Raw genomic sequence first — 20,665 nt, forward strand, 5'->3', positions numbered from 1 at the left:
ACTCAGCTATATCCATGTGAGATAAAGACATAGACAAAGGTGCTGCCGTTGCTACTGCTGTTGTTGTTGAATCCTTTAAAGTAGATGTAGGCGATGTAGATAGGGTCTGAGAATATGGTAGAGGGGGACTGAAGGGCCTTGACACTGGGATTTGAGACTGGGAAAGCGACTGTGCTTGGGGTTGTAAGTAAACCAAAGAAGAGGACGAAGGTGGGATATTCATTGCTGTCAATCTATTCGGCACTCCTCCTGGTATCTCTGTAGATTGGGGCTGTGTTGCCAGAGTCTTTGATGAACTAGACGAAGATGTACTAGCTTTGGATTTTATAGGCATCTGAGGTCCCGTGTTGGTTTGCGAGTTACTATTGTTGCTGCTGTTGCTGTTGCTGTTGTTGTTGTTGTTGTTGTTGTTGTTGTTGTTGTTGTTAATGTTATTTCTCCTAAAAAACCTCCGCTTTGGTGTGGTTGGCGTTACTGATGACATGATGGAGATCCCATCAGCTGCGGCAGCAGCTGTAGCAGCAGCAACCGCAGTATGCGAATAGGATCCATGAACCGATGCGACTCCTGTGGCTGTTGTAGATCCGGGAATAATACTAGTTTGGGCAGATGCGCCGGATGCAACCAAAGTAAGGTTACTATTGTCGACTGTCCGACGCTTCCCAAAAATGCCACGCCTCTTCATCTGTGGACTCCCCTCATTCATAGCAGGGCTTGGACACTCCCCTATTACAGGTGATCCCTGTACATGTCTCACAAATTCTGTTGTAGAAGGAGAATAGCAACCACTGTTGCTAAGATGTTGCTGTGAGTTACCAAAGCTACCGGGTTGGTGTCCATTCCCTGCACTGGCTGTGTTACCATTGTTGGTATTCGTGTTATAATTGTTGGTTCCACCCCGTCGGAAGATACCGCCAGCCCACTGTTTGGCCCATCCAACTCTTTGTCGAACTGCTCGCTTTGCCATGTTCACGTTCATGCGACCCGAATTCTTCATCAAGAAGAGCATGGCGCAATTGCTTGCAAACAAGACCACGATAAAGAAATCAAAACTGCAGTAACGCACCATGAGCGTGTACGCCGTGAGCATCAGCAACGTCCGGCGTCGCTGACGTACAAACGCTGTCTCACGCACCACTAAATCATCACAAAGGGAAAAAAAAAAAAAAAAAAAAAAAAAAAAAAATTAATATTTTCAATTTCTTTTTGGAAACCATATATCCTTTGTCGATCGTCTCCCTCCTCTTCTGGCTTCCTCTTCCTACTTCTCGTATTTGTGAAACTTACTAGCGAGAGTCAATTTGTTGCCATTTTTTGGATCTGGTTCTGGATAAGTCAAGAGGGCAATGAATTGGAGCGGAATATCAAGCCAAGGATTTGGCTTCTCTCTCTCTTGGTTTCTCTGCTGTATGGGTTGCTCAGGGCCTTCGATCCAATTGACTAAAGTATCAATGAATGGTGACGCTGTTATCCAGCTTAAAGGCCCTCCACCTGTATTAGCACCTGTCTCACCACTGGAGCTCGGTAACTCTGCTCCTGCGCCCGCGCCTGTACTCGGTCCTGATCCCGACCCAAATTCTGTGCCAGGGAAAGATCCATAAATTCCTTTTGAAAATGATTGGTCACAACTGGAGCGGGCCATCCTTGCTTCTTCTAATAATTTTCCTTGAACGATCACCATCTCTTCAGAACTTTCAGATAGCTCTTCTGGGCTTACTTCAGGTGTAGGAAGACCGACATGATCTTCACGGTCCTGAGCTGCGCTATCGATACTCATGGCCATTGCGCGAGGTTTTTGAGGACGTGCAAGGCGGTTAGTACGCATAGATCGTGTTCGAGAATGTGAATGTGAACGTGATCGTGATCGTGATCGTGATTGCGATCGTGATTGTGATCGTAAATTGGGGCGATCTTTCAGAGGTATGAATGTCACTTCTTGGTCTAACATATTAGAACGCGAATGCTGGCGTCGATTATAGATAGAGGCAGACGACGCTGGTCTTTCAATAGGATTCAGCAGCAAGTGTTGATTCAACGGTAGGTATTGATTCAATGTCAATGGTTCGGAGCGATGCTGCTGTGGTGGTGATATTGACGAAGCTGGTAATGAAGATTGCTGCTTAAACTGTGGGGTCTGTTCGACGGGAATTAGTTGATGATGGAGCTCAGTGGCTGCTAAAAGGTCCTCAAGTGAAATAGCTCTTCTTAAAGGCCGTTGAGCTTTGAAACGCGTGGCAGAAGAGTAGACATCCGTCAATTCTCCACGGGAGGCGTATGATGAATCAGACAAGTAATCGTCAGCGTCGTGTTGAGGTAGGGTGTCTAGGGGATTAGGACGTCGAACTTGGTTCTTGGATAGACAATCCTCAGGAGGCGCGATAGTCAACTACAGGAATAAAAAATGTAAGAGACCAAAAATGCGTGAAATGGCAGGATTAGAAAGGCAATATAAATAAAAAGAGAGAGAGAGAGAGAGAGAGAGAGAGAGAGAGAGAAAGCAGTAGGTTATGACAGAATTATTATAAGGATTCAGTAGAAAAACGTTGGGATGCGGGAAAAGATGTGATGTGTACATGAATGCATGTGTTCGACAAATGTTTGAAGGAAAGTATATGATGCTGTGTAGATAAAATGAAATGGGAGGGTAGATGTAGTAGAAACTTACAATATCATTCCTCTCAAATGTTGACTTGAGCCAGGTTGAGATTTTTTTTGAAGTGACCTTGCCCTGGATCGACACACGGACCATCCGGGAAAGGAACTGGAGTTCGGACTGTAGTAACTCTTCAAGGTCACCTTCGGCCACTGAAATATAATAAAAAGAAATGAATGCAAGAAGATTAAGACCGGTTAAATTGTGGTGTCACAAACCATTTTATTTCTCCTCGCTCTCCCTTTTCTATTCCTCCATAATCACATCATTTAACCAGTTGATCTGTGCATGCAATCATCACGAATAGATAAATTCCTCCCATTCTTCTGAAATGAATAAAAAGAAAAAAGGGAAATGAAATATGAGCGAGATTGAAAGAGAGAGAAAGGGAGGGGGGGCAAATTTCTACTATTGTATATTTACACCATTCACGACTGATAATGTGCTGGCCTAATAGACTTAACAATCGTTTGTCTCGAAGGGAAAATATTCCTTGTGAAATATTACAAATGAACCCAGAGATCAAAAAAAAATGCTCATGAAAGAAAAGAAAATCGCTCAATAATAGGAACAACAACAAACGAAACAGGTTTGTACTTTGTCAGATAGTGTAGTGTGTGAGCGACAGGCGAGTGAACATGAATGTGAATATAAAAAGTGGGGTTATTTGTTCCATGTGCACATGTCGAATGATACGAATGCATCTTTGTTATTTCAAAATTTGTATTCATTGGTGGCATAGAAAGATAAATAAAGAAAGAAGGTTGAACAAGTTGAACAACCCTCATTTCTTTCACTTTCACATTAATATTTGCTCTGTGCGCCCTATGATTTTCCTGTTAAGCGAGAGTTAAAAGAAGGTTGGAAATTGACCAGTTTAAAGTGAGATGAGGCGTAAAGACGTGGTGTATTTACAGTTGTAATGACAGTTTACAATAGTAATGAGCGAAGGGAGTATGCGATGGATCAAAACGGCGTTTTTTTTTTTTTTTTTATTTTTATTTTTTTTTTTTTATTCAGCTTGGCTTGAAGATGACAATATTATACATGATCGAGAATCTCTTTGATGTAATAGCCCAAATATGGGTCAGTGTGCCAATTGAAGACATATTAATAAGGGTATATTAAAATATAAAACTATGATGACAATAAAAGACACCTGCCTCGATAATGTGGGAACCCACGGGTGATGATACGGTATGCATTGGACCGACGACGGGGGTGATGCTGCAGTACAAAGTACTCTGTCTCTGCAAGACCTTTCCAGGCAGATCTGCCCCGCAGCAGCACCCCAACCAGTCTGGGGTGGACCACCATGCAAGTATTGTAGTATTATATTAATAAGTCTGTGTAAAACGAGTGTGTGTGAGACGTGTTTAAATAAAAAAAATAGAAAAAGAAAAAAAGAGTAAAAAAAGAAAAAAGAATAAAAAAGAGAGATACAGAATAAAGAGAGTGAAAAAGAGAGAGAGAGTAAATAAAGACAAGTATGCAAATGTGAAGTCAATGAGCAACCATTGTTCAGTCGAACATGACGAATGCTGTTTGTCTAATAGGATGGGAGTGTATGTGTATGTGAATGTGTTAGAGTGAGTGAGAGAGTGAGGGTGAAGAATAAAAAAAAAAAAAAGACTGAGTAGGGGATAAAAGGGAATAAGAGGATAGACACAATCGCAAAAAAAGGAATGGGTGATTGGGGAATTGAGGCAGTGCAGTGTGTGCACACATCTGATCAAACATTTTCGCGCCCTTTCTGCGGCTAAATAGCCTCCGCACGAGATTCCTTTGACAACCTCATACTTTTTCTGTACATGTACAACATGTACAGAACAATGAGCACACTATCCGCTCTTAGCCCATCAGGACAGAAACTGAAACAATTAAAGATCTTTATCTGTCTGGGTACAAATAGAATATAACTCTGGGGTCCGTGGCGCTGACAATGATGACAACGTTGTGGTTTCTGCTTCTGTTTCTGTTGATGTTTCAGATCCCTGGTCGAGTTCTTTTTGTTCTCATTCTTGCTCTTGTTCTATTACTCTTGTCCTTACTGTCGCACTTGCCCTTGCTCTTGCTCTTACCCTTACTCTTACTCCTGCTCTCGTTCTCGTCCTTGCCCGTATCCATGCCCTCCCTGTCCTTTTTCTTCTCTCTGAGATCAGTCATTATGTTGTCATCAATACTTCTTTTGACACCCAACTGGCCATGAGATGGAGATGTCTCCGATACAATATCAACCTCTAATACAACTGGGGATGATGAATGTATCTGTGGAGGCGTTGGCACCAATACCGATCCTGGCCCGAGTACCTGTGCTGGTTCACCCTGATGCTGCTGTGAAAAAGGCAATGGTGATGCCGAGGATGGTGGCGTCATCTGACTCAAGATCGTTGCATACACAATCGCACCCATCAGTCCAACTGCTACCAGGATGGTTATGTAAAACCGACAGAACTCTACCACTTGACAACACCGATTCATCTCTTCGGAACCCATCCTCCGTTGGATCCCTCGAGGTAATATTCGGAACAGGAAAAAACTTTGACTATATTCTTCCTGTAACCGTTGCTGTTGTTGCATCTGATAGGCATGCCAACGTTCTCGACGAAGTCGGCGACGTCGCTCTCTTCGCGTCTCTCGCATATTAGAATCGGTGACATCGGACCCAGGAGCATCTCCTGTGAGTAGACGACGGCAACGACAGCAACAGCAGAGGATATAGTAGACCCATTCCTTAAGCGTCCAACAGCATCGTCCATCATTCTGCAGAGTAGTACGTCTATTGGAATCTCTTCCTTCACCTTCTTCTACACCACTACTACCACTGTCACTGCTACTATCGCTGCTGATATAGTCACTAGAGTTAAAGTCACCATCTGTGTACAAACGCAAATCATCGTCATCATCATCGTCGCCCGATGATGAAAACAAGTAGTCCGAAGAGTCATAATCTTCGCGTTCAAACGTCTCTTGATAAAGTTGACTTCGCTGCCTTTTTTCTGCTTCAAACCCTGCCCTCTTCTCATGCGGCAGTTCCTTGGAATGATTTTTTGGTCCTATTGACATACTCTCTCGGCTTTTCTCGTGATGATTCATGCTGGTTTCAGCTAATGTTTGTTTATCGCGCTCATCCTTTGCTGCTGTCGTCGCTTTTAATGGGTCAAAGACCTCTATGTCTGTGTCTGGATTAGCCCTTAATCCTGATACTGATCCATAACTAGACATATGCTGAGATGCATTTCCCTCAACAGAAGAGAGCTGTCCTCTAACTATAGCATCAGGAGGCGTAGATATGGCTCTTGATGTTGACAGCACCGGTGTAGTTGGTGATAACGGAATTATGCCTTGTTGTCGCTGTAGAATGCGCGTATATGATAATCTTGATCCTAAATTGGCTCTCACTATCGACTCTGACCTTCTGTATATGCCTTGATTGTCACCATCACTATCTACTGCTGCTGCTCCACTTTCCCCTTGGTGCATTCGATCATATCCACCGTTATAGGTATTCCATGGTCCTTGTGCTTGTCCTTCCATCACAACAGTTGTGACAGGACATTGGATCACTCCAACTCTTCCTGCCCGATCTTCAAAGTCCTCACAGCTCAAGTGACGAAAGAATAATCGTTGGAGTGACGGAAACAGCAAAAAGTCTTGACTAGTCCCAATCATCACTGCAACCCGATCACCATCTTGTACAGGAACCCACCGGCATCCGTTTGTGTTGCTGTTGGCATTACTGTCTCCGCTTGGAGGCGCTGGGCCTGATTGCTCATTTCTACAGACTGTTGGTTCCTCTTGCTGTGATTTTAGATTTATACTGCTAATGTTGCTGCCGCTACTCAGGGCCTCTAAAGAGACAGAAGGATTTGGATCAGGACTGGGATAGATAGAAACACCCCCAAAGTGCTTGGCTACCGGCTCTGGAAGTGTTGAGATTGCAAATGGCGATAGTCCGGTACTAGGCATCTTGAAAGGCTGCGGATCCGGATCCCACCATGGTACAAGTACGGTACCATCATTAGTAGTATTAGGTGATTTCAATTTTGATTTCCGGCTTTTAGTTAAAATACAATTACAATCAGTAGCTCTTTGCTGTTGTGCGTGCTGTTCCTTATCAATCTCTAGCTCTGCGTCTTCAAGAGCAATAGATACTTTCACCGACCGCTGTTGTTGTTGCTTTTGAATTCCTCCTGCCTCTATTCTCGTAGTGGCCTTTGGGTTCTTTCTGGTTAAGGACGTGCTTGAAATTCGGTTGTCGAAATTTCCACGATTCATCCCATTGCTGACACCTTTCGGATGACGAAGTCCACGTTCCGTTTGTTCCAACAACGCAATATCTCTTCCTAATCTGACACGTACTTGTCTTGCCGACGTTGTTGTGTTGTTGCTACTCTTCCTATATTTGAGACCTTGATGGCTTTGACGTTCTTGAAAAGATTGAATGGCTAGACTTCGTTGCCAGCGTCGCCATTCAAGTTCATGTTGCGACTCAATGTCTAAATCTACAAGCCTACTCTGTCGCCATTTTTCCTTTTTTAATTCTTCCTCACTTTCGTACACTTCTGCTGTAGGCGCCGAAGGCTTCGGTGACTCCGATGGCTCATTAACATCTGCTTTATCTTTTGGCGGCCTCGGTGCTTGTTGCTGTTGTGGACGTTGCGGCTGCTGCTGCTGGCGCTGATGATGATATTGACGGTAATGGCTAGGACTGCATTCTAAACCCTTCACTCTACCATCCGGCAAAGTACTCATAGCCCAAGGTTCATACCACCATCCTCCTCGGCCTGGCTCCAACACCACAAAGAATGTTGGGTCCCCTTCCACCTCCATATTTGTCAATGGGTTGCGAAGCTCCCGATTCTGAATCAGCGAATGAACATATCGAGGTATCTTGCCCTTCTTTTTTGTATTGATTTTGCTCTTCGAGCTTGTTTTCGTCGCTATCTGATCTATTGCTGCTATTGGTGTCGATGTTGTTGCTGTCCTTCCATGGATTCCCTCTGTTGGGATAGCGACCGCATGAACATCAGAAAGAACGGGTGTCTGTTGTTGCTGTTGTTGTTGATGATACAGCGGCGTTGATGACAACCTTGGCGTTGAAAAGCTATTAATATTATTGGCTCCTCTACCTTCATTCCTCTTTGCTCTCTTTTCCTTTTCCTCCCTCTCTTCCTCTTTATCTTCACTTTCTTCTCCTTCATCATTGGCCTTCCAAAGCCTTTCAAAGTAATGCGGGACATTAGTCCTTAATGCTCGGGACCGTATACGCTGGATCTGAAACATGACACGTAGGAGATGTTGCGCATGGTAATAGCTCGAGTGCGTGGGTGGTGACGGATCTGTACAGCCACAGGAACAGCCCTGGGACGTTGTTTGCAGCCGAGCAAGGATTAGCGAAACAGGTTGTCCTAGTCAGCCAAATAAGAAATACAACGTTTAGGAAAAAAAAAAAAAAAAAAAAAAGAGTTAACAGGAGAGCAAGCTTCAGTACAAGATCATCCATAAAGGAAAAAAAAAAGAAATAATGAAACAAAGCCATCTACCTATTATATTGGTTGTCCGTGCCCTGTCTTCATCTTCCTTATCCTCATTCTCATCTCTGTTCTCAATCATATCCTTATGATTTTCGTCTTCGTTGTCACTTTCGTGGTTCTCTTGACAAGTTTGCTGTGATATCGACTGTTGTTGATGCTGCTTCTGTGGGCATGAGAATAGTCCACCCACGTTCCCATTCCTCTTCTCTTTCCGTAGATACGACGACAATGGCATGAGTGTGAGTGGGTCCGTGGTCGAAAGTGGGATACTTCCGATCCATCGGTTGGTGGGCGTCACAAAATGAATCTGTCCTGACATGATCCTTATACAAGATATGAGTGAATGTCCTCATGTGAGGAGGTTTGAGAAAGCGGAAAAAAAAAAAGAAAAGAAAGAAAGAAAAAAAAGGTGCCTTACAAGTGGTGAAAGTAAAGGAAGAAAAGCAAAAAGGAAGACAAGAGATGCGGTGAGATCCACAGGATATGCTGTCGCTGATCATTGAATAAAAAATTCCACTCACACCCGAATACAGAATGCACACCTGTCGCGTTATTAATATTATCATTATTATTGTTGTTATTAGTGTCCTGTCCTTCGATTCTTGTGTTCGCCGATCTTTGAAAAAGCCTATATCCTGCTAATCACACTTGCCATTATAATTGTTGATAAAATCCAGTATTTCATTTGCCTGTAGTGATCTAACAGTTTATCACCACTCTATCACTTCTATTACTCCAATTTGCACTTGTGTGGTACAAAGATATAAACACTATGTGTATACATGCACCATGTTACATGAAAGTTCATGGTGACATGCTCACAGTACATGTATTTATTATGTAAAAAATATTTTTATTCAGTATGTGCGCACAGACGATTTGGTCGATCTCGCGTGGGAAAATGCTTTTGTTTGGATGGATTATTCATTTCTTTTGTATTTTAATGAATGAATTGATATAGTGACAGATCCTTCGAGGCAACATGTAAACTAGTTGGCTTCAGTCAAAAATGTATATTGACAAACTATCCAACTGCAGTAGTTGTGTATTGTAACGAAATGTTATTTATTTGCATTCTTTGTGTGCCTAATGATTAATTGCTAATCTTTTGAATGATGGATGCGATTTTTTTTTCTCTTTTTTTTTTTACTTTCTTTTTCTTTACTCGTGCACAATGCGTGCAACAAGATCACCGCTCGACAAAGAGTCGTTTTCATGAATGGGCACGTACTCGACCTTACCCGAGACTGGTGCTGTTACCACTGTCTCCATTTTCATAGCCGACAGAATACAGATCGGGTCTCCTTCCTTCACAATGGTGCCTTGCTTCACCCGGATTTCTACTACTACACCTGACATTGGTGCTCCAATATCACCAGTATTGCTTGGGTTAGCACGCTCACGCGCCGTATGCTCCACTGCTGCATTCTTGTCCTGCACACTCACATTACGTCCTTCTCCGTTCAACTCAAAGAAAACATCACGCTTGCCGGAAGCAGTGTTGATGGGTCCAACTGCCAGCAACTTGATGATCAATGTCTTGCCCTTTTCAATCTCCACATTAACTTCCTCTCCAATATCGAGTCTACTCAAGAAGTAGCGTGTAGGCAAAACAGATAGGTCGCCATATGCATCCACCTTGGCCCGATACTCATCAAAGACCTTGGGGTAGATTGCCGCTGATGACACATCCACATCACGTATCGACTTGCCATACTTCTTAATTAACGATGCCTTCAGTCCCTCCAAGTCAAACTCGCCCATATCTTTACCAGGACGACCCTCAATGCGGGGCATTCCACGGATGATGGCCGAGCGAAGAGGTTCAGGGAATCCTCCATAGGGCTGCCCAAGGTAACCTTGGAAGAACTCCACTACGCTCGTGGGGAAGTTGAGTGATGCTGCCTTCTCCTTCACTTCCTCTGCACTCAATGAATTCGACACCATGAATTGAGCCAAATCACCTACAACCTTGGATGACGGTGTAACTTTAACAATGTCTCCGCACAGCTGGTTTGCCTCAATGTAGGCCTTCTTAATCTCATTCCATTGGGTGCCTAAGCCGAGCTGCTGAGCCTGGAACATCAAGTTGGTGTACTGACCACCAGGCATTTCGTGTTGGTATACTCCAGAGTCAGCCGCGCGGACATTAGCTTCGAATCCAGAGTAGAGTAGACGGGCCTGTTCCCAGTAGCTGTTGAGTGCAATCACGTCCTCCTGACGAATACCTGTACCCATTTCGGTGTGCTCCAATGCGGCTACCACGGCACCCATCGATGGTTGGGATGTCACACCAGACATGATATCCACTGCAAGATCAACAACGTCAGCACCAGCGGCTGCTGCTGCCAACATGGAGGCAACGCCCGTTCCCGCAGTATCGTGCGTGTGCATATGGATGGGCAAGTCAGGGAAGCGTTTACGGATAGCTCCAACAAGCATAGTAGCAGCAGCGGGCTTCAATAGACCAGCCATATCTTTGATGGCCAAGACATGAATACCCTCATTGACTAACTCCTGTACAAAGTTGAGGTAGTAATCCAAGTTGTGTTTAGTACGCTTGGGATCTGAGACGTCTCCGGTGTAGCAGACGACTGCTTCGACAATACCACCAGCGGCTTTAACAGCCTGGATACCGAGGCGCATGTTCTCAATATAATTTAAGCTGTCGAAAATACGGAAAACATCCATTCCACTCTTGACAGCTTTGGCGCAGAAATCAAAGATGACGTTGTCAGGGTAGCTGGTATATCCGACAGCATTGGCACCACGGAACAGCATCTGGAAAGGAATGTTGGGAACAAGTTTACGAAGTTGGATCAGGCGGTCCCAAGGATCTTCGTGCAAGAAACGCATAGCAACATCGAATGTGGCACCACCCCACATCTCAAGAGAGTAAGCGTTTTGAAGAGCGTGGGCAGTAGTAGGGGCGATGTTGAGGAGATCTATCGGAAGTTTATGTGTTGAATCAAACGGTCAGTTGGCTAACCACAAGAAGCAGACTGATAAAGTTTTCTTTTTCTTTTTCTTTTTTTTTTTCTTTAGGAAAAAAGAAGAGAGCTTACCAATAGTGCGGACACGAGTGGCGAGTAAACTCTGATGAGCGTCTCTCCAGGTGGTATCAGTGATCAAGACACCAGGATAAGCACGAACAGCCTTAGCAAAAGCCTCGGGGCCCTTTTCCAGGAAGATCTTGCGCCATCCATGAGTGGGAGGAACAGTAACATCAACTGTCTGGGTCGAGTCTTCTTTGCTTGACAATGTGGGGATCAACAACTCTCTCTTCAGTTGGGGCTCACCCTAAAAAGATGATGAGAATGACAAGATCAGTACCGGGTTATCGCGGACTATCTATTTTTGTGCTTAAATAAAAGTTGGCCTAGCGACTTACAATTTGGCCAGCAATGCTAGGGCCATTGACAGCAACATCTCCAAGGTATGCCAACAATTTCTGGGCACGATTAAGCTGTTTGACGAGATTGAACAAACTAGGGGTGTCATCAATAAAGGTGGTCCAGCACTTGCCCTGAATAAAGGTTTCGTGCGTGATAAGGCGTTGCACGAAAGGAATATTGGTCTTGACGCCACGAATACGGAACTCGACTAAAGCACGGACAACCTTACGTCTCGCGAGCTCATACGTAGCGCCAGAGCAGGTCACTTTGACCAGCAAGGAATCATAGTAAGGGGTGATCACAGCACCAACAAATCCTTGACCGCCATCGAGGCGGACGCCGTTCCCACCAGCTGATCTGTACACTTCAATTCTGCCAGTGTCAGGCTGGAAATTTTGGGAAGGGTCCTCAGTTGTAACACGACACTGAATTGCAAAGCCACGGATCTGAATCTTGTCTTGAGTAAGACCGAGTTCAGGCAAAAGAATACCAGCAGCAATTTGAATCTGAGCAGCGACGATATCAATACCGGTGATCTCCTCTAATAATAATAAGATAAAATGACAAATTAATAACTGTGCAAATGAAATATCTAAGTGATGTGAACAGGACAACAAAGTTTGTTACATACCAGTAATAGTGTGTTCTACCTGGATACGAGGATTGATCTCAATAAAGTAGTAACGATCCTGTTGATCGACCAAAAACTCTGCTGTTCCTGCGTTCTTGTATTTGACATGTTTGGCAAGCTTAATGGCATCATTCAAAATGGCATCTCTAACTGAAGGAGTCAACGATTTGGCAGGCGCAATCTCAACGACCTTTTGATGGCGACGCTGGACTGAACAATCGCGCTCAAAAAGATGGATAACGTTTCCTGCACTGTCAGCCAAGATCTGGACCTCAATGTGACGGGGTTTGTCAAGAAAGCGCTCAATAAACACGGTGCCATCACCGAACGCCTGCTTGGCCTCAGAGGTAGCGCGTTCGAATGCCTCTGCGAAATCGGCTTGATTGCGAACAACACGCATACCGCGTCCTCCTCCGCCCATTGCAGCTTTGATAATGACAGGGAAACCATACTCTAAGCAAAGATAGTATAAATCAGCATTGATGATAAAGCTGAGTTAATTATCTGTATTCCTCTGTCCAAATGTACAGCGAAATGTTTGACGCAGCAGCGACAGTTTTTGCAAGAGCACATTACATACCCTTGACGAAAGCTTCTGCTTCCTGACTCGATTTGACAGGTCCAGGAGTACCAGGAACAACTGGGACACCCGCAGCGACGGCTATTAACAAAGAAAAAGCGGTTAATATGGCTTCATGATGAGTAATGACTGCAAGCTTCCAAATCTTTATAAAACAATTTTCATCATCATTGAAGGTAGAAGCTAACACAGAAAAAAAAGACATACCGATATCACGAGCCTTGGTCTTGTCGCCCAAAGCCTCAATGACATGTGGGTCAGGACCAACAAAAGCAATGCCATTGTCCGCACACTTTTGGGCAAACGAAGCGTTTTCACTGAGGAAACCATAACCTGGGTGGATCATGGAGACATCATGCAACTTTGCGATGCGAATAATTTCATCCTGTGCAAGGTAAGCCCCGACGGGTGTGAACTTTGATGGATCTCCGATCTGATATGCCTCATCAGCCTAAACAATTGGTTAAATAGTTAGTAAATGATGCGGCATGATAAACGATCCTCTGATCCTCCTAAGGTTGTTTTTTATGCTACATCCGAATTGCTCTGGCATATCTCTTCTAAGTTTCCAAAAAGGAATAATGTCCGAAAGAGGATAGAATTGATAGGAGGGCATCACATCATATAATACCATATCATGGACGTACAGAAACCCCCCGAAATGTAATCAAACATGACAAACTGAATGGGTCACAGTTTTCTCCCTTTATCTTTTATCTTTTTTTCTGTCGATCGATTATACAAGAATAAATTTCCCATAAGAGCAAAAAAAATAGACCGAGCCCCTCTCGATTATTGTTAAATCTTATGCTTTGGTTATCGACAACAGTCAAGATGATATATGATCAAGGCCATTGGCTGGCCTCCAATTATCGCTCAATCATCCAAACACCAAAACCAAAAAGCGATATCAGAAAGATAAAGACAGAAGATGTCCCTCCTGAGAATATTTCGCTCATTTTAGATCGATACCACTATCTCCTTCGCCCTTTGTATTCCAACACATCATCCTTTTATCACTGCAAGGTGAGTAAAAAAAAAGCCTATTTTTTTTGGTGCTGACCAGATTGATGGTGTGTGATAATTAAAGAGGGACAAACTATGACCCATTAAAAAAAAAACGAGCCCCGGATGATTGACAGTCACATCCTCTGATGAATGATTAATTTTGATGACATCCCATCCTCTCTGTGCATCTGTGTTCAAATTCATTCACATAAAAAAATAAAAACTTTAACCCCGCATTCTGAGCATCGCCAGGTTTGGACAACACCCTGTTTTATACTTTTTTTTTTTTTTTTTTAAACCTTGTCATTGCCTCATCACTTTGCCGCAAATAATAAGCAAAACTTCATGATGAAAAAGACTTTTTTTTTGGGGGGAAGGACCTCTCCATACCCCTATTACTCCCACGCTCAATGGCAACTTGAAAATTTTTTTTCCGCGCTCGATCCTCCACGCTCCCAATTCCCTAATTATTTGTTACCTTGTAACGATGCATGGAAAGTCTGTCTTCGTACGAAAACAAGGCAACAGTTCTCATGGATAATTCGTGAGCAGAACGGAAGACGCGGATGGCGATTTCGCCACGGTTAGCGACAAGAACCTTTTTGAGAACATCATCTGGACGATTGGTGGTTGAACGACGGATCGTATCGACTGTATGCTCCTGTTGATCGTGAACCATTTCCAATATACTTTTGTAGTCGATAAAGAGTTAAAATAAGTATAATAAGGTACGAAGGTATCAAATGTAAAGACAATCAAAGGCGTGTGAGTGGGGAGAGGAAGAAAAAAAGGCAGGGAAGAATAGAAATGTAGAGGCTGAAGTGAATGATATACACACTCAGGCAACACAAAGGACAGGAGGATAAGGGCAAGAAAGAAGAAGAAAAGAGGAAAAGGGGGCAGGGTTGGTAGAGAAAAGGAAAAGAAAAAGAGGAAAGTCAAAAAAAGAGAAAAGAGAAAGCTTTTTAAATTTGACCGTGTCGGTGATCTCTTAATTGGTGCTTTTTCCGCGTTTGTCTCAGCCCAACATTCGATGTAAAACATGCTCTCTGAAATGCACACAATAAATTTTAGGACATGTCGCGTTTCTCTTGAAGAGACAGAGCACACCTTTCATCTTCACACTCTAATAAACATAGGCACCATCTATGTATCTGCTACATGTATCAGGTTCAACAACCAAACAAATGCATAAGCATCTACTAGACTTTTATCTCTCCCTTGCTTGCTATAGTATGCAATTGTATTTTCAGCTTCCAAATGAGTGATGATTCAGAAACATGTGCATCTTCCCATTATAACTAGTTGTTAGCCTTCATCTTGCAATTTTATATACGAGTATTACAGTATCATCCTGCATTTCCCGTTGGCTCCGCGCTCTTTCCGAAAGGCAAAGAAATACCATGTTATACATGTATACATCCATAACACTACAATCTGTCACGGCCTCGTGGACGCATATACCAAAATATGGCTCGTAATAAGACCGTTCCGGGCCGCCTTACTCGCACTGATCTCATTTGGGAAGTGTAAGTTTACTTAATAGAACATTTATGGATAACAATAAAAATGCATATTTCTACACAACCATGCTACCCATGCACTATATCTGTTTATTCTACACATAAAACTTTATACCCCCAGCATCCTCAATAACGACTATGCTATTGTTGCAACACTCGCCATCTAATTTATGCTTCCTATTGTGGTATTTGACATGTTATATTTCCCAATGTTCCTGAATTCTAGACTAAGTGAGAGTAAAGTGAATCACATATTATTGGATTACAGTATTATATTTACTGATGCGTCCCACGGGACAAGCCTGGATGCCTCTCTAGCTAAAGAGATGACGCGTCCTTGCTATATAAAAAGTTGGAGATTTAACAGAGTCATAAATTTGAAAAAAAAAAAAAAAAAAAGGGTGACTCACGCCATTCCACGATCTCGCTTTATTTTAAAATGTCCACGGACACAAAAGAAAAAAAAAACCAGCTCTCATGCAGTAACCATGAAATATATTAATGGTTATTAATAAGAATATATACACATTCGTAAATATATACAAATATACTTTACTCTGACTCTTCTTTATGCGAAAGACACAAAGGGCCAGAGTGGTCAAAAGAAAGAGACAGGTATTGTGGACTGGCCATCACGCAAGTCAACATTTCACGCTCAAGCAAGAGTAACAGCGCATTTCATTTTATTTTTCGTTGATGTTGTTCACTCCACCTATTATTTGTTTTTGCTTTTAATATTTAGTTTTACCTATTTTTATTACTGTTATATATTTTATTATTATACATACATGTATATATATATATATATATTATTTTTTACCTATTTTTTTTTTTTTTTTTTTGTGTGGTGTGTATGGTGAATGCATGTTAATTCCTCCCGACTTGTTCCTGATCGGAATAAGACTTTTTTTTTTTTGACTTTCTGTTCCTGCATCACAATGACAGGCACAGACAAATTAGCCCAATGGCCCACTGAAGACATTGCAGCTTTTTTAATCCAAGAGAAGCGCGGAGACACAAATTTTTGGTCGATGTAACCATTATATTGATGCCATGGAACACGGACATTAGCAAACAACAGTCGATTTTTTTTTATTTTATTTTTTTACTTTCTCACGGTCCTCTGTCACCCCGCATTTTTTTTATTGCGTTCAACCCCAGTCGCCTCTTTTGTCAAATATGCTACTCCATTGAATCAATTATTTAAACTCTCCATGTCTGCATGAGCCATCCCGATCGATTGCTATTGGTCAAACCTGGCCGTCTCCGCGAGAAGCCATTGCCCCAATGTAACCATTTAATCGATTTCTGTGTTTGAAGATACCCTTCTACAATTCCTTCGTCTTTTCCAGAACGGAGCAATTTGGCAGACCTATTAGCCAATCCCAAGTGCATATAAAAGATCTGAGTCGAATCCATTATCAATCAGAAGACTTCGCTCTAAAGACAACTCTTCTGCATCATCTTTGGTGAATCCTCTAATTGTGGTCAGTGCTTTTTTATCAGATTAGGAGTAGCTGTAGTTGGCTTTTAAGACAGTTTAGATAGATTAACGGCGTATAGATCTGCGTTGATTCTATAATAATATAAAATACCAGGAGTGGCAGGTATAACATATTATATACTATGACATCGATTTCTCACAGCCATACTGTAATTACTATTATTTTATTTCTGTATTTCGTGATCTTGGCGATGTAAACTAACGTCGTTAATATAAGTATGGAGCATTTCATGTTCAGACATAACATTAAATCAGTTTTTTTATGCGTGCATATACTATGCAGTGGCCTTCATGGGTATAGTGCTACCAGTGGAGCGGGCCTTACGTTGCTGAGCCTTGGCTTCATTCAAAAGGCGTTCCTTCTCCAGAATGTCAGAACATTTGAGCCAAGTAGGGACATAATGACGGACAAAATAGTTGACCTTAGGGACTTCTGCCGTCTTACCCTTCACGCCTTCTTCCATCTTGCGAGTGGTTTCTACTACATCAACTTCCCCTTTTTGAGAGTTGTTGGTGCTATTGTTACTCGAGTGATTAGAACATACTAGTCCATTCTTGAATAACTCAGACAATCGACGGCGGTTGTTGTAATATGAAGGCCAGTGCTTACGAATCCATTGTTCACGCCATTCCGAAAACTTGCATGTTGATTGCTGTTGTTGTTGCTGTTGCTTTCCTTGTTCTTCTAATTTCGCACGAAGAGGTTCATCTATGGCCTGGTACAATCGCACTAACTCGGTCTTCGACATCGTCGCTGCTTCAAATAGAGATTGAGTCAAATGGATCATCATCATATACACCAGTGTTTGAAGAATAAGGTTTTCATCGCTACTACTTTTGCCGTTCATTATTGATGGCGATGATTCATCCTTAGGCATGGTCATATACGTCTGAGCCAGCTTCTTTTCCACATGTGCCCTGAGTTCTCTACGCATCTGCTCATCCAATTCGGCTTCTTGCTTAGTAGCGACTTCATATCGAATCAAAAGATCCTTATAAGCAGCCTGCGCTTGTTTTGTTGAAGACTCATCCTTGAGGTCTACATTCATTTCTGGCACTTCCGCTCTATTAATCAACAATCCCCAATCACCATCAAATGGTACAAATGGCTGAAGTGAGGCTGGAGTCATCTCAAAGGTCGAAGAAGCCATTGTCTGGGCTGCTGTTGGTATCGCTAAGGTATTGCTGCTCATATTGTTAAAGTCAGAGATTCCATCATTTGTAGGTAGCGAATCTAAGGGGGCTGTTTGATGATGAATCTGTGGAAGATGTGGAACAGTCGATAAGCCAAAGTTAACGGCGCTGTTGTCGTTACTGTCGAATGCTCCAGCGATATTGCTAGTTGATGATACTATCGCTGATGATGCACCGCCATTTGTGCCGCTGCTGCCGCTATTGCTGCTGCTGTTGCTATTGTTTGTGGGGAAGGATTCTGAGCCTGGGTGTAAGAGGCTAGCGAGCAAGTTAGCGTGCTCTTTGGACATTCGCCCATCTGTAAACAGAGATTGTGAAAGCCGAATGGTCTCTAATTCTTGCCTTAAAAACTGACAGTTGAGTTCTGACTGGATAAGTCGTCGCTGCAAATCTGCTGCCTCCCGTCGTGCTTCCTTAACCTGATTTTCCAGTGAAGTGATGTACTCTTGCGTATATAAATAGAAAATAGGGTTGGTAAATTATTTAAAGGAAAGCCCAAGTACTTTTTGAGAAATATCATTCATTGCCACTGACATACCTTTTCTTCGAACTCGAAAGTTACGAGCAGACAGTTTGTTACGGAGCTGCCTACGCTCCTTGCTTGTCATCTTTTTCAATTCTCCCGCAGTTGGTTTTTTGGGATCCGACAATGATTCACCTGCACTTGAACGACGATGACCACCATCATCATCATCATTATTATTATCGTCGCTGTCCATAGAAGCATCGTCTTGCATGGGTGGAGAAGGATAAATGGCGTTTTTGTGGCGGTCTTCTAATGGTGAAGATGACGATGATGATCCAGGAGATACTGATCTTCCTGAGGAGCTGCCACGAAGTCGTCGCTGTCGGTGCTCTAAATCCGAAGTCTCTGAAGAAGTGCTTCCACGTAAGAGAGTTGACTGCAAGAGTTGATGTTGTTGATAATGATGTCTTTGATGCAATTGTTGAAGTTGTAGTAGGCGGTGTACCCAAATATCCTGAGACATGGGTTCTGGCCTAGGGACCGCAGAATGTACATCCGATTCAGACGAAGATGTTGTTGTGATAGGGCTATTCAAAGTCAAGATTTCCTTTTGAAGGGCAACTGGCATTGGTGGAGGGATATTAGGAGAGAGTTGACGATATGAGAAGGATGTAGAGGGTAGCAAGATTGTGTGGCCTATTGGGATTGTTGTTTGCGATGACTGTTCCTGTACTTGTGCCTGTGCCTGTGCCTGTTCCTCTGTTTGTGCTTGCTCTGTTACTGTTGCTGTTGTTGTTGCTGTTGCTGTTGCTGTTGCTGTTGATGATAATGATCTAGCAATAGCCGTGGCTTGCATCGGCTGCATTGGCGTTGATTGGGAAGAGGAGGGAGGGGGGTCTTGAAAGAGTGAGGAAAGGTCATCCACAGTAGCACTAGATGTATCCTGTGAAAGAAAGTATTGGAGTAATTCCGTATCGTCTGATGAAGGGATAGTATTAGAGAAATCCATAATAATAATAATAATATAATAATACAATGTCGATCTAGTATGTATGAGTGTGTATGTCTGAGATAAATAAAAACGATAAGAATGAGAAATCAAATGAGAAAAACGTTAAAATGGGCAAGAGAGGTGTGGAGGCAAAACAAAAAAAAAAAAGAAAAAGAAAAAGGGCTAAGCGAATAGGATATTGGAGCAATTCATGATGTCCAACGACCTTTCATTTTTGCGTTCATGAGCTGAGCCCAGCCTTCTTTGCCCACAAAAGTGATCGATCGATGCAGGACGCGCGGCATGAGTGTAAATGTGACTTCATTTTTAATGGGTGTTTTTCTATTCTATTCAATTTATCCTATGCAGACTTTTTACATGTTAGTGCGCCTGCTGGATTGATGCTATTGAGGCCTACTGCGCTCCCCGTGTGGACTGCACAATGCGTGGTGTGGTGTGCTTATTTAACTACCCATATCCGTCTCCTTGCGTCAATGGTGCTAGACTAACTACATGGTAGGACTCGGCTCTATCATGCCAAGACGTACGCAATTGACACCATGTCGCGTTTTTTTTTTTTTTTTTTTTTTTTTTTTTTTTTGATTTTTTGGCGACAATATTTGTATTTCACTACGCGCTTAATATTTCATTCTATTGAAGTAATTGGAGCACTAACATGTAACAAGTATATCAGATATATAAGAAGTAGAGTGTCATGACATCAGAGTAAAAGGCTGCTCTCATGTCTTTGGTAATGCTGTCTTTTCCGTTATTGCACGTATTCCAAGGAGAAAGAGTGTGTATGGCAGCGAACTAGCTGAAGATCATTTGTATGAGGCGTCCGTAGGCGAGGCGGGCCATAACACCGTCCGTACTCTAGCCCTGAGGGGAAAAAAGCATCAGGCAAAGTATATACCATGAAAGCTTAGGTGTCTTTGATGTTATTGCTGTTGTTACTACTGTTGTTATCCCTTATGTTGATATTGGTACCAATATTGTGCCTAGTTCCAACATTGAATAGGCCGTTGTGGCATTCTTCATCTTTGATCACTACAAGTGTATTCTCAAGGCAAGCTTGATCTCAAAAAGAGGTCAACTAACCAAACCTTTGAAAGCATTGTTTTAAAGTTTGATCTTTTCTCCAAAAAAGGAAGGAGTTCAACAAATAAACAGGTAAGCCACA

The 20,665-nt window shown here is 42.7% G+C and overlaps 3 protein-coding genes across 3 annotated transcripts; all 3 read right to left on the minus strand.

Annotated features, from left to right (window-relative positions):
- Positions 1 to 2,769: 2,769 nt before the first annotated feature.
- On the minus strand, positions 2,770 to 3,413 carry BCR41DRAFT_344718 (hypothetical protein). Its single transcript, XM_022022576.1, has 2 exons — positions 3,251 to 3,413; positions 2,770 to 2,805 (listed from the first exon to the last, which is right to left on the minus strand). Exons 1-2 carry the CDS (start codon positions 3,391 to 3,393, stop codon positions 2,793 to 2,795), a joined length of 156 nt encoding a protein of 51 aa, XP_021885828.1. The 5' UTR covers positions 3,394 to 3,413; the 3' UTR covers positions 2,770 to 2,792.
- A 5,862-nt stretch (positions 3,414 to 9,275) lies between these two features.
- Positions 9,276 to 14,749, minus strand: BCR41DRAFT_344720 (pyruvate carboxylase). Its single transcript, XM_022022577.1, has 7 exons — positions 14,283 to 14,749; positions 13,004 to 13,247; positions 12,797 to 12,877; positions 12,217 to 12,669; positions 11,582 to 12,126; positions 11,256 to 11,490; positions 9,276 to 11,135 (listed from the first exon to the last, which is right to left on the minus strand). Exons 1-7 carry the CDS (start codon positions 14,481 to 14,483, stop codon positions 9,352 to 9,354), a joined length of 3,543 nt encoding a protein of 1,180 aa, XP_021885829.1. The 5' UTR covers positions 14,484 to 14,749; the 3' UTR covers positions 9,276 to 9,351.
- A 2,238-nt stretch (positions 14,750 to 16,987) lies between these two features.
- On the minus strand, positions 16,988 to 19,626 carry BCR41DRAFT_344721 (hypothetical protein). Its single transcript, XM_022022578.1, has 2 exons — positions 18,564 to 19,626; positions 16,988 to 18,470 (listed from the first exon to the last, which is right to left on the minus strand). Exons 1-2 carry the CDS (start codon positions 19,498 to 19,500, stop codon positions 17,107 to 17,109), a joined length of 2,301 nt encoding a protein of 766 aa, XP_021885830.1. The 5' UTR covers positions 19,501 to 19,626; the 3' UTR covers positions 16,988 to 17,106.
- Between the last annotated feature and the right edge of the window lie 1,039 nt (positions 19,627 to 20,665).

Source organism: Lobosporangium transversale (assembly GCF_002105155.1).
Source record: "Lobosporangium transversale strain NRRL 3116 chromosome Unknown BCR41scaffold_2, whole genome shotgun sequence".
Classification (NCBI taxonomy): domain Eukaryota; kingdom Fungi; phylum Mortierellomycota; class Mortierellomycetes; order Mortierellales; family Mortierellaceae; genus Lobosporangium; species Lobosporangium transversale.

Bases quoted from the DNA above. Each gene is read 5' to 3' on its own strand.
- BCR41DRAFT_344721 (XM_022022578.1), bottom strand. From the start codon at position 19,500: ATGGATTTCTCTAATACTATCCCTTCATCAGACGATACGGAATTACTC. The intron at 18,471-18,563 runs GTATGTCAGTGG...TATATACGCAAG, and splicing joins CTTTCGAGTTCGAAGAAAAG to AGTACATCACTTCACTGGAA.
- BCR41DRAFT_344718 (XM_022022576.1), bottom strand. From the start codon at position 3,393: ATGCCACCAATGAATACAAATTTTGAAATAACAAAGATGCATTCGTAT.
- BCR41DRAFT_344720 (XM_022022577.1), bottom strand. From the start codon at position 14,483: ATGGTTCACGATCAACAGGAGCATACAGTCGATACGATCCGTCGTTCA. The intron at 12,127-12,216 runs GTATGTAACAAA...TATTATTATTAG, and splicing joins GGTAGAACACACTATTACTG to AGGAGATCACCGGTATTGAT. The intron at 11,491-11,581 runs GTAAGTCGCTAG...TCATCTTTTTAG, and splicing joins CTAGCATTGCTGGCCAAATT to GGTGAGCCCCAACTGAAGAG.